Source organism: Aphelocoma coerulescens, chromosome 12 (assembly GCF_041296385.1).
Source record: "Aphelocoma coerulescens isolate FSJ_1873_10779 chromosome 12, UR_Acoe_1.0, whole genome shotgun sequence".
Taxonomy (NCBI): Eukaryota; Metazoa; Chordata; class Aves; order Passeriformes; family Corvidae; genus Aphelocoma; species Aphelocoma coerulescens.
Genome location: NC_091026.1, coordinates 8,411,999 through 8,425,446, shown reverse-complemented (window position 1 = coordinate 8,425,446; position 13,448 = coordinate 8,411,999). Strand labels below are relative to the sequence as shown.

At 36.9% G+C, this 13,448-nt stretch overlaps 1 protein-coding gene across 12 annotated transcripts in view; it reads left to right on the top strand.

Annotated features, from left to right (window-relative positions):
• ERC2 (ELKS/RAB6-interacting/CAST family member 2) overlaps positions 1–13,448 on the top strand; it is a 419,948-nt gene that overhangs the window by 96,766 nt on the left and 309,734 nt on the right. For all 12 annotated transcript variants that reach the window (XR_011154642.1, XR_011154644.1, XR_011154643.1 and 9 more), the window contains one exon: positions 4,345–4,512. Coding sequence is in view for 9 of the 12 variants with exons in the window: in XM_069027749.1 (XP_068883850.1) it covers positions 4,345–4,512 (168 nt within the window). In the remaining 3 variants the exon portion in view is untranslated. The remainder of the gene's footprint in view (positions 1–4,344; positions 4,513–13,448) is intronic.

The window sequence follows — 13,448 nt, the reverse complement described above, 5'->3', positions numbered from 1 at the left end:
AAAAAAATAAAATAAAGCTCCTAAGTAGCATTTTCATCAGGAAAATTATTTTTCTTACTTAAACATCATTAATTTCAAAGCAATTCAGTTTTAGTGATTTACAGCAAAACTCCCAATACATGTGAGGAAACCTGTTGATATAAAAATAAAGTACAAAGCCTAGAACTTTAACAATCTCCTGATTTTTTTGAGAGGACAAGCTTCAGTATATTTCTGTAGCATGGAAAGCAGATGAATGAGAAGAGTATTAAATATGCCTTGTTTTGTCACAACCTTCTGATCTTTGATAAATGCCACATTCTGATGAAGCTTTGTCTGTTTTCTTTCACTAGTCCTTTTCCTCCACTTAAAATTAAGATTTGCAGCAGAAGATATTATTTTTATCACTCATCTGAGAACCTTTCAAGATGGAAAAGTATTTATGGAGCTGTCAGCAAACAGATCTTGCTATATGTGATCTGTTGAACCTGACATTGTTGATAAATTCTGATAAACAGGGTTGATGGCAAAGAACAGTACAAAACTCTTCTGAGGTGCTTGAAGTTCTTAATACTTCTCATTTATTCTTGAAATATAACTTGTTTTCAATCTGCTCTTGTTTTAAATAAATGGGAAGGTGTTAAATGAAGGCAAATACTGAACATCATTTATTGTACATGAGTGGCAGACAATGTTTGGAAGTGTTTCTTTTCTTAACTACTTCTTAGTAATATTCACTCCTTCCAAATATTTAGGCTTTAATTGTGACTTGCAGTTAAATAAAAGTTGTAAAAATGAGAAAGAAAACTTGCTCAGATTTCATTGTCTTGCCCACTTGATAAGGTCTCTCCTTGCTCAGGTTTTGAAGGGAGAAAACGTCATCACTCACATAATTCAGAAATTGTCAAAACAGATCTTAAAGTTTTTATGACTAAGAGCTCTGCACCTTCAAATATCATAACTGAGACTATGAAGAAAACATATAGGATGATATGTACTGTTAATAAAAATTTCTGCTTTGGAAGACTTCCTTCCCTTACTAGGGTTCATCCTTTGGCTATCAGCCACATATTTAAATGCACACTGATTCATTTTTTTCAGGTGTGAGTTTGCACTCTGAATTTAAGTAGTTCTTTGAATATTAGAACTCTCACGCTGCCCACTGGAATGGGTATGAAAATCCAGTGACAGGTTAGTACAATTTCAGCAAATTACCAGTAAGATGAGTTTTAAGAATTGATAAAGCAGTAACAAGGTGCCCTGTAATTAATGTCTGTCTGTAAGAACTTTCCATACTGAATGAAGGAAGCATGGAAGTTCTAGGAGATCCTGTAGGAAAAAAAACCCCAAACAAACCACAACAGGAAAAGAGCTACAGCATTTTCTTTTGGTGTGGGTAGGCCTGTAAATTTGATAACCAGTTTAAAACCAGACCTTAACCAATATAACCTGTGAATCTACTGAGAGACTTGTAGGGTCTGCTGTATGCAGGCATCATTTGCACTGCTACTCCTTTTCCTTTGCTTAAATCCTTCACTTTAAAAAGCAGTTGTCATTTGTTCATCAGACCAAATCCTATGATGTGTCAATCAGCATAGTTTCATTTAATGGAATTATTTACTTAAAGATTTAGCCCATTAATTTTAATATGCAATATTCAGAGGGAAAGCTCTGATCTGTTTTCTGCTTTGTTTTCTGGTTACTCTGTGTAATGTCACATAAGCGTTTGGTGTGTAAAAATCCCAACAGAACACCAATAATGTTTTTCTGGAAATGGAAAATTAATGGGTTCTAAGGAACTGAAATTATGGGAGGTGACAGAATCGTAAATTGAGAAGGAAGAAAAAGGAATTAGGGCTTCAGGAAACGAGGTGAAGCAAGATCATATTGGGCAATGTTGAAAAAGCGGTGACAAACAAATTGCACATATGAAGTATGTGAGATAGTGGGAAGGTCAGGGTCAGAGGACAAACTTGGAGTTTTTTGATGCTACAGCACTTCTACCCAGACTTGTAGGTTATCTTCATTGTAGTCTTTATAAAGTATAAAAATGTTTTTATTGTATTATATAAGATCATGAGGTTTCATTGAATCATGACAGCTGGTCTTCCAACAAAGCAAAAATCTTTGCATATCTGCTAGAGACAGCAATCTATTTCATGTCCTGTTTAATTATTTTTTTACATGCTGAGATACTGCAGAACTTCAAAAAAGTGAATATACCCATGTCTAAAATTTCTTAATATAAGTTTTATAGCTATACCTTTTTATTTTTGTGACAATTTTTTTAAAATTGAAATTTTAGTACTTTTTCACCATAATACTTTATTTTAAAAAGACATCAGCGTATTTATTCAACAATCTTTGTGTTGTGTGTGTTTGGTTTGTGTTTTAACTCTTAATTTTTTTTTTATTGGAGAGCTGTAACACATTTTTAAACTCCTGACAATTTGTAGATCTTGTAGCCAGAACTTTAAACTAAACAGATTCTGTTTCTAAACCACACCTGCAATGAAAACAAAGCCTTTTAAATTTTTTTTTTTGTTATTTCTCAGGGTGTGGGTTGTGTCATGGAGAGAAGGGGAAAGAGTTTCTAGAAGAGATTAAGCATCTGTGATGTTCACATGCGTCTCATATAAAGTCTGTGATGTAATTCAGATTGGCTGCAGATCTACGCTTTGTCTTGTGTCTCATAGATTTTCCCATTGTTCATTTTCTATCCATCTTCTCTTGCCTGCCATGCTTGCTTACATGTTCTGGCAAGGGATGGAAGAAGGTGGTTTGCTTTCCAGAGAAAGCTTTCTCTAGCAGCTTTTAATTGCATTCTTTCTTCATGTCTGGTTTTTGTATGCTTCTTTTCTTATTTTGTTATTTTCAGATTTTAAAGGTGATTTCTTTTAGTGCCAGGGTAGATTCTTCATTTTATACAGTAGCTCACGGGTGACTCTCCAAGCACCTTAACCAGCAAGACAAACATACTGGGATTTATAAAAAGAAATAAGGAATAAATATATTAAGACATGCATACAGACTGTAGTTGGAAGAAACATTGTTTCTAAATTTAATTTTTAAATATGCACTTGCAATGTAAAACAAAATAGAAGCATTTTGATCAGCAATAAATATTCCCAGTACCATACAATTGAATTTGTGGGATGTTTTAGTGTGTGGATAGTTCTGGAATGTGGTTGAGTAGGATCAGTCCATGGATATTCTTTTTTTCCTGGGGATTTTTGAATCATCTTCCATCTACCACCTCTAGATTTCTTGCATCCCAAATGTCTGTTGGAACATGGAAAAGAGCTCTTCATATAAAGGAAGTGATTTCTCTGAGTTATGCAGATGCAGTGAGGCATTTTATTTGGCACAATCCTCATGAGGTGATGTATGTGGATTCATCTGGTGACCAGTGTTATATCACAAGAATTTAAGAGTAGTTATATGCCACCTAATCCACCATCCTTTCACCTATACACATTGTTCTGTATATAGTCCAGTGCTTTGCTCTGATTCGTATATTCTAAATCCATCACAATTTTGTCTTCTGTGGCTGTTCTTCCCATTATCATTGTGGAAAGAGGAGAATAATCACAATATCATGACATTTACTTAAATTCATTTAAATTCAGAAGTTCTGTCTTAGTATTGTGTTTCTGCTGTTTCCTCTGGGATAAGCTTTTATTATCTCTCAGCCCTTTCATTGTGTGGAATTTTTCATAATGTTTTCCCCAGACTTCTCTTAAGTTAGTCTTCTTGGCTTGGCTTTTCTACTACCTGAGAATTCCATGTGAACTGCCAGGGAGAAAAATAAGAGGTGGGGATGGTGGGCAGCAACAAATTTGCAAGAAGAGTAAGGTTAAAATTCCACTTTTCTGTTTTCCTCTCCTTTCTAAGATGTCTGGTTTTTCTTTATCAGGCTCTTAAAAAATTCCTGATTCACTCTGGCCGATGATAAGTCATGGGAATCATGCTGTTGGAAGGACTGAATTTATACTTTTGTGAACACTTTTTTTTTCTATGCATTTTTGCTGTCTTGCCAGACTTGCCTCACATGGGATACATGCCTTTGAACTTAAGTGAGGTCCGTGGTGAATTTATAGGCCAAATCACCATGTATAATCTTTAGGAGTTTCCTTTCAACTTCTGCAACAACAGGGCAATTGTTCTTAAGACAGGGTACAATAAATTGCAAGAAACACCATTGAAGATGTGAGTGTAAAAAGTCTGAATCTCAATTCTCTTCCAGAATTCACAGGTATCTGCTTGGTCATATCATGGTCATTCACACCTTTCAGATTTCCAGTGGAGCTATGAATTGGAGACAAAATGAATGGCCTAACTTTTTTTTTCCCCTCCCCACTGCAGATTGATCAACTGAAACAAGAACTCTCAAAGAAAGAATCAGAACTTCTTGCCTTACAAACTAAGCTTGAAACCCTTAGCAATCAGAATTCAGATTGCAAGCAACACATTGAAGTGCTTAAAGAGTCCCTTACTGCCAAAGAACAGAGAGCTGCCATACTTCAGACAGAGGTATTGTATCTCCTGATCATGAAATGCAATAAAATACTGACTTCATAGCCAGTATCAAGGTGGTGATGTGTTTGATTCAAGTCTGTGTAGCAGGAAAGTTAAAGAATAATGAATAATTTAAAACACTCTAAATGCCAATGTATTTGGTGTATGTATAATTTTGGTAGTACACCAGCTCTCATTCTAGAATATTTTTAGAAGCACTTACAATTGCCTTTTAAGAAAATGTTTGTCTAATTCTCATTGGCTTCAATGCGGGGAGGTGGACCTTAATGACTTGATTGTTGTAATATCATGACCTGTTCCTCATCTGTTAGCTGACTGAGTTTTCCTTTTGGTTGCTCTGGTTGATCCTTCTTTTCTTCTGTGTATTTCTGTTCTGAAGGGTGAAGCTACTGAGGTATTTTGAAGGGAACTGTTGAAAGGTGCATGTTATTAATCACTGGTTATTTTTTCAAGTGCAATCAACATTTATTTTAAAATATGAATAATTTCATTCTTTAAAAGAGACCTGTGTATTAATTATGTGTGTACCTACAAAATCAGACCATAAAAATATGAGTAATGGAATACCCAGTTGAGATGGTTGTCATATTTAAGAGAATTTGTAAATCCAGTGTTTAAGGTGTTGTCCATTAACTATTTTCCTGGTGTTTTAAAAAACTTTGTCGGTTTGGAGCACACAACATTGATTAGATTGATTGCTATTAGAAATTCTTGATTTTATTTCTAATGTGTGTGCCTCTTTCAGGAAACAAATACCTGTGGAATTTAGTTATATAGTGCAAATAATTTCTAATCAGAGAAGTATATTATTTAAGGTATAGAGGAATTGTATAGAATGTTTCAGATTAGCTGGCTAGCAAAGCTCTAGGAAAAAAAAATCTTAAACTCATAATTCTTGTGGAAGCAGGAAGTAAATATTTCTAAGATTCTGATTATCCCTTTTTGCTCTATGTCTCGTGCTCTGCATGTTAAGAAGATAGAGATGAAATTTGGCATTTCCAGCTTGTGTTTAATGGGCCAATATGTGTATAATACAAAATAATCATAACAGAATAAGGATAAAAACTCCAGCAATTTTGGTGATCTCAATTTAGCATTTGAGCAGGAAAGATTGCTTATTTTAAATCCTGGGCTGTGCAAATCTGTTTTGCAAGGCTTGTATGACCTGTCATGCTGCTGAGGATGGTGATGAATTCCCTTGGCTCTCCACTGATTTGACTTCCTACTTCCTTATCAGACTGGTCTGTACTCAGCACATTGCAATCTCATGGCTGGCAGATGGGCAGTGGTACAAAGAACTGAATTATAGTGCTCTTGGTGAAGGGCTGCTGGGGTTCTGCAGTCCTGGTGGAGAACCAGTTGGTTTCTGACAGGCATTTAATTCCTCTTCTTCCCAGTTTCTGCACAAGCCCATTGAGCTTGAACCTTTTACATGATCAGGCTTAGACTGTGCTGTGGTAGCAATCCAGCAGTGCTTCTAGACACAGCAGGTCTGGTTCTCTGAGAATTGGGAAAAGATTTTGTTTGCTTAGAGCAGCTGAATCGTCTATCTCTAGGCCTCAGGTCTTATCCAAAGGGAGGGCAATGGCTTCCAGCAGCAGATGGGAAAGCAGCTGCAGGGAGATGCAGGGCGAATGGCAGCCCTCCAGCAGGTGGAAGTCATTATAGAAGGAATTTTCTGCTGTACAAGCTATTGTTGTTGGTCATTCCCAGATGAGGAAAGCTAATAACATTTTGGCCTGCATTGAGCCACACTCCTTTCTTCCTGCCTGTCCACATTGTCTATTTGTAGAATAGTTTTTGTAGAATTTTGTACTTTCCTAAATCACGTTCATAACTTGCCTTGAAGCGCTTCTTTCTGGAGGTGAAAGTAACCATCAAAGGGCAGTTCTAATCCTGTGCTGAGTAAGGTATTCATAGTTGCAGTGTCAACTTCCTGCCTAAATAGGATTACTTTGTAATCACCTTGTTGTAATTAAATTAGCATAGTAAATCCTGTAATAAAAGAAACCCTCCATGGGCTCTCAGTTATTTCATAAGAAGCCTTTTATAATTATTTAACTTAATGGTACTCTGCAGGTTATCTTCAGGTTTTTCTGAAGCAGCTGCATATGATGCAATGGGATGTGATTCATGGAACCATGTAATGATTGAGGTTGGAAGGGAGCTCTGGAGCTCATCTGGTCCAACCCCCTGCTCCAGCAGGGCCACCTAGAGCTGGCTGTCTAGGACCATATCCAGATGTCTTTTGAATATCTCAAGGCATGAGACTCTACAATCTCTTTGGGCCACATGGGCCAATGTGAGTCTTTCCAATGTTCAGAGGGAACCTCCTGTGTTTCAGTTTGTTCCCATTGCATCTCGTCCTGTCACTGGGCATCATTGAAAAGTCTGGCTCCATCTTTACAGCCTTCCTTCAGATGTTTATACACAGTGATAAGATGCCCCATTCACTTTTTCTAGGCTGAGCACTTCAGCTCTCTCAGGCTTTAGTCATATGAGAGATGCTCCAATGCTTTAATGAAGCCCTTAATTAATCCTTTAGTTTCCTTACAGCCTTTCGCTGGGCTGTCTCCAGTATACCCAGAACTGGACATTATATCCCAGGTAGGACCTCTGAGCAGTGGTGGATAGAGGACAAGGATCACCTCCCTAAACCTTCTGGCAGAGCCTGGGATGCTGTTAGAGTCTCCCTGCAGGGGCACATTGCTGGAGTTCACCATCGTGACCACCAGGACCACGAGGTCCTATCTGCAAAGCTGCTTTCCAGCTGGGTGAACTCCAGCACGTGCAGGTGCTTGGCATTGTTTCTCTCCTGGTTCAGGACTTTGCATTTCCTTTCCCTGAACTCCATGAGGCTCCTGTCAGCACAGTTCTTCAGCTTGTCAAAATCCCTGTGAGCAGCAGCATGACTCTCCAGTGTATCAGCTGCTCTTTCCATGTTTTTTCCACCAGCACACTTGCTCAGGCTGCACACTACCCAATCATCCAGATCATTAATGAAGATGTTGAACAGGACTGGATGCAGTATTAACCCCTGGGTGCAGTACTGGTTCTGCTGGAGTGTCCTAATTCCACTTGATAGCCAGCCTTCCACCTACCTACATAGCTCTCACAAGCCAGGTCTCATAGGTCATGAGGCTTAGAAGTAATTTGTTGGTATTAATGACGGTTCTTTTGTAGTTCACGTATCCCTGGAAGTTCATTGGTTTCACTCTATTTGTTGGCAAATTCTACCAGTGTTTCTTATTTGGTAGAATGGATTTTTTTGGGTATAATTTCATGTTTGGAATTTTCATGATGTCTTAGCAAAATTAGCTCAGAAAATATTACTGCTTTAGAAGTATAGTTTAAGTTTGAGCTCTGTCTTCCACAGTTGGTTTCAACAGTAAGAAATGAGTTATAATGATCTTCATCCTGAAGAATACTGGCTCTGTTGAGGCATGACAAGCAGATAGATTTAGTTAGTTTACATGTGTTACACCAGATCATCAAATATAAGAGGGCACTTGAATTTTTTTGATCAGGTTTCAGGTGCAGTGGCACTTTGTGACATAATGTGAGGAAAGTTAAAACCATTGGTAAACAAGCCTAGAATCTAAGCACTATGTTCTTTTGCACAGTGTTTCTGTTGTCCCAGTGATGTCAGTGTTTTGTTTTGATCTAAATATGTTTAGTTGACTTAAAAAGGTATCACTTGAGGTTTTATTGACAGCTGAAACAAAAAGAAATAAATCCTGTACGGCAGCAACTATCACGGTGGCCAGAGTTGGGAGGTCTGAAAATGGTTTACTGCCAGTAGGGAAAATGTTTGGAAGCAGTCCTTAGAAGGTTCACCACCTCTGCTACGTGCATTTCATTTTGTTCCATTTTTAAGGTTATATATAATAGTGCCAAACTATGCAAACTTTTCCTACCCTAATGTATATACCCTTTGTTTTGATTATCTCTTTATTAATGATGTAAAAACCCTGAGGTCAGACAAAAATGAGCCAATGTAAGGCTAGTCCAGCTACAGAAAACTGAAAATGTCACTGTGCTCCATAGAGAATTGTTAAAAGGGAGAATATGACACTTGATGAGGTTTTCCTTGCTGTGTGAAAAAGCTGTTAAAAGATGTTAATTTTTAAATGAAGACTTGTATTGTTATGGTAGAGGGTAAGAAGTTAAAGAGTGAATGATCTTTTTCAATGATTTAAAAAGATTAAACACTGCCATTTGTATACTTTAAAAAGTGGTAGGCAGTACAGTTTGATTCTTTTTTGTGCATGTTTGCAGTGACTGGTGCTTAACTACTGGACTTACCATCAGGAAAAAAACTTACACAAATTGATGCAAATAAATTCAATTCAGCTGGGTAGCTCAGTGGAGAAAAACATTCATTTCATAAGCATTTCTGACACAAACGTACTGTAGCACTTTATTAGTTAGTGTGTTGTTGCTTTAGATAACACACCTGCAAACTGGCAGGTGTGCTGTTTGAAGGTTAATGAACTGTGAAATAAGTAAATGTCTACAAAGAAGTTTTGTAAATTGTGAGCATAGTCCTGTCAATGGAGAAAATGGATTAGAAAAATAGGTAAAATCTGTACTGTAGCTGAATGCTGATGTGTTCAGCATACACATATTAATATAGAAAACCTAATAGAAATGAAGAGGAAGGGTGATTATAGTAGTTATTTATTGCAATCTGCTTTTTTGTTTAAACAAATCTGTTTATAGAGAAGGGTTGTGAAATGATTGACTTCTTGGCAGTTCTTAGTTTGCATAAAGAGCAAATAAAAGCAGACAGCAGAAAATACTTGGAACAAGACTAAAAAAGCTTTATTTTTCTTTCTGTTACAATGTTGATATTTGATATTTCTTGAAATGTAAATCTGCTTTTAATTTTACAACAATAATGGTATAACTATGGTTATTTCACTCTCACATTTTTATTTTTCTGAGTTTTACTTTGAAATTGTGTTTTTCTATTGTTTTGTGATTTTTCTTGCTTCGAATGGGGCTGGGCCAGATCTTTCAGTGTGGTCTCTTTGCTGTGCTGCCAGTGCATTGTTCTGGTCAATGTGCTGTGCGTGCAAAGGGAAGATCACCCACGGCACAAAGCACCGTTCTGGCCACCAGGCCACCATTTGCTCTCTGTCACTCTGCAGCTGTCCACTGCTTTCTTGACAAAGGGTTCCACATTTCAAGTGCAGCTTTGTCGCAGGTGGGATGTGCCAGACATTTCAGTTTCTGTGCAGCGTTCGTGTTTCAGGCCCTGTGACTGTTCAGAACACGAGAGAGGAGCGTAGAGGCAAAGCAGAAAATTCACAGTTAAACTGAAAGAACACTTGGGTTAGCAAAATGCTGTATGTAAACAGAAGTAAACTGTGAAGCAAAGGTGTGAGGGTTTTAATTTGTTGTTTTTTTTCTTTTGGTGTCTATCCATCTATTGGAAGATTTCAAGACTGCTCAGAGGCACATCAAATGGCCTGGTCTGATTTCAGGGATCTCTGTGCTTTGAGCAGGAGGGTGCACTTGTGACCTCCTGAGACCCATTCCAGGGACTTTATGGTATTACAAATGAAGCTCTCTCAAATACCTGATAGGTATTACACACACAACCCCATCCCCCTCGACTGCATTCTTATTTATTGCTTTGAATGTTCTTTCATTTGGGGACACCATTATTTTCATTTCAAAAAAATTGAAACACAATTTCTGGTGAGCAAGGTGACTGAAAGAGGAGAGAGTTCCATTTGCAGGGCCAGTAGATAACAGTGCTCAGAGGCAGGAAAACAAGGATAAAAAGAAAATGGGAAAGTAGAAAAAATGGGCTGTATATTCAGTGTATAAAGACTTAATGCAAGTTTTTTGGGACAAATAGTTTGATGAATGTTGGATTTATCTTGCTATCAAAACACTTCTCATTTTCATCTATTTTATTGAATTAAAGTGAAAATAGAAGTGTAGTCCCCACCACCCTAGTTCTTAAGTTTATAGAAAATTACATTGTTGCCATTGAAAACAATATTCAGTTAGACAGCTTTAATGGGCTTTTATAACTGAGCAAAACTTACTATGATAAGGTAAGTCACTAGTGGATGGAAATGATTAGAACAATATTAGCTACTAATTTAAATGCTTTGCTCTAAATGGAGATGTTTGAAGAGGAGTTTGGATAGGATTGCTTCAGAAATGATTCTTTGTATACCGTAACTACTGGTTATATTGTGATTGATCTAAAGGGGCCTAGTTATGATCCTGGTATACTGGCACTATACACAAAGAAAAGCAGAGAAAAATACACTTCAAAACAGCATTGAAATTTCACCAGGTAGATGCAAACCCAAGGGGAACACAAAAATGTTGTAATTAGCACAATAAACAGTAGACATGGCGCCCCAGTCTGAAACAGTTAATGATGTTTTGCACATATTGCTATAGTGATGAAGTGTGAGGAGAAGTTACTGAAGTAGTTTTCTATTTTTTTGGGTTTTTTCTCAAGATACAACTGGGGAGAAAGGGCTAGAACTACTTTTTAAATTCGTGATTTCCTTTTTAAAGTGATGTCCTCTTCCTAATACAGGTAACAGAGTCTTTAACTCACAATTGCTCTTAACCTGAACAGTCAGCCTGTAGGATGTGCAAAGATACATTCTCAGCCTTCCTCTGTCTCTGCTGAGGAAAAAAAACATGCTTACAATGGAAGCAGAGTTTAAAATAGGAGTGTGGTCCGTTTGGAATGAAGTAGCTTCTGCAGCTGTGGTCATCCAGAAATCTTTAGAGATGCTTATACTGACAGTAGACCTCATATGGTTTTTTGATTATTTTCTTGGTAGGATTCTGAATAATATTTTCCTTTATATCTATGTGATGTGGGTTGTTTGTTTTCTTCCTTTTCCCCTTGTTTCACTTTTAAAAGGAAAGAATTTTCTCGTTCTTGGTATCACATTGGGCAATGAAGGTATAAGGAACTGAGCTTCTGAAAGATTAGTGGTTTCAGAGGTAACCTGCTAATATTTAGAGAAGTGTTTAAATAAGATCAGCTTGGGCAAACAGCACTTATACACTTCATGTCCCAAGTGATAACATGATATAATTACATGAAATTTTACCTTTCTCTAGTTCTTTCCACACTTAAAATCAAGTAATGCAGTCTGTGAAAATTTTTGAAAGCTTTATAATTTTTATAGGTAAAAAGTATTTACAAATCATCTCCTGCAAAAGAAACGGCAGCTGCATTTTCCCCTGATTAGTTTAATTCTGTCATTATTTGGAACGTTTTCAACTAGCTGACGTGATAAACTTAATGGAATTCCAGTTTTGTGGCTTCCATTTTTGTTTTCTGTTAAAGTCAAAGCTGCTTTTTCATTTCACCAATTGGATGAAATAGAAACCCAGACACAAATGCACTGCTTCATTTAGGCAAGCAAAGGATAATACAAGTGTGGCAAAAGCAGTCTTTCTGAAGTAGATTTGGTACTTGTCAACTCTGCCATGGGAAGTCATGGCAGTTAAGCTCTGTAGCCTTAAGGCTTGAGTAAATAAAAGTCCTTGAGGACTGTTGGCTGGCACAGACATGTGGGAACAATCATCTTGGTTTCAAGTTGTTAGAGGGAGGAACTGCAGTTGTGCACAGAGAGCCATGAAAACAGTGGCCTGATGCTTAAAAAGGAGCTGGGCTAAACAACTACTGTGCATGATATCACCTAGTTAAAAAGGATATTAATGTCCTTGGAGCAAAAAATGTTTAAAGATATGTAGTTAATGAGATGGCTCTGAATTGAATTCAATTTAAACACAAAATGCTCTCAAATGCAGAATGCTAATTAATATTGGCTGGACTTGACTAAGTAAAAAGTGCTCGTAGCAAAGATATGAAATAATCTGTCTCCTTTGAAAAGTGTTCTTTTTAGATCTCAAATCATGGAAGTGGTTAATGGTGTTAGTAAACCTTTCAGTTAGATGACTGTGCCACAGTTCTCCATTTGTTTGATTCTTTGATTTTTGCCTGTGATTTTTTAAAATATGGCATTATAACTTAAATCTTAGCTCTTCAAACAAATCCTTCACTTTTGTCTTTCTTGTGGGAACACATACTCTCTCCCTGCTATCATTAAATTATTTCTATGCAATAAAATTTGTAATGGACTAATATTTTTAAAAGAAATAGTAGAATTAAGTGACATTAAGTAACTTTAATCGGTATAATTGCCTTTAGTTATTATTGAACTGCTTCCTCTGTACTTCTCCCTTGAATGTGCTCTCTTTCTCACACAGAAGATTAATTTGCTCATGTGATTTTCAATATTAATTTCCATATTTTTGAGAAGGAATTGTGATGTAAAAAGTGGTGACAATACCAAAGTTTTCTGATGTCATTACAGACACCATATATGGGGGTTTTCTTGCTCTTTTATGATCATATTTTCCTACCTGTGCTCATTCTACCAGCTGTAGTTCGTTAAAGGCTGCATATGCATCCTGATGAATTTCCCCTGTAAACTCTTTGCCACAGATCTGTCTCTGTTTTTGAAGTTCATGTTCCCAATAACTGGGAATGTTTGTAGTTTTACAAAAGAAACTGTGTAAGCAGTACCATGCTAGAGAAATGAAAGTTTACAAAAGTAGAAAAAAATTTGGTTTAAAAATGCAAACAAATATTTCTGATACATTTGAAGAAATAAGTTACAAATGAAGGAAGCAGGAGGACTTTTTTTTTTTTGTCCAGCATTAAGAATAATCTAAATCTAGAGAAGAAAATGAGGCATTCTACAAAAGCAGCAGGAAATGAGTGAAAAAGGAGTGTGAAATTGTGGCGGGGGGGTTGTAGAAGATGCTGTTATGTAAGAGCACTGGGATAGGAACATCTGTACTCATGTATAGAGCTCCTTAAACATTGTCTGGTGGAGCTCTGCTACAATTTGTGTTAGAAATGTGTCTAA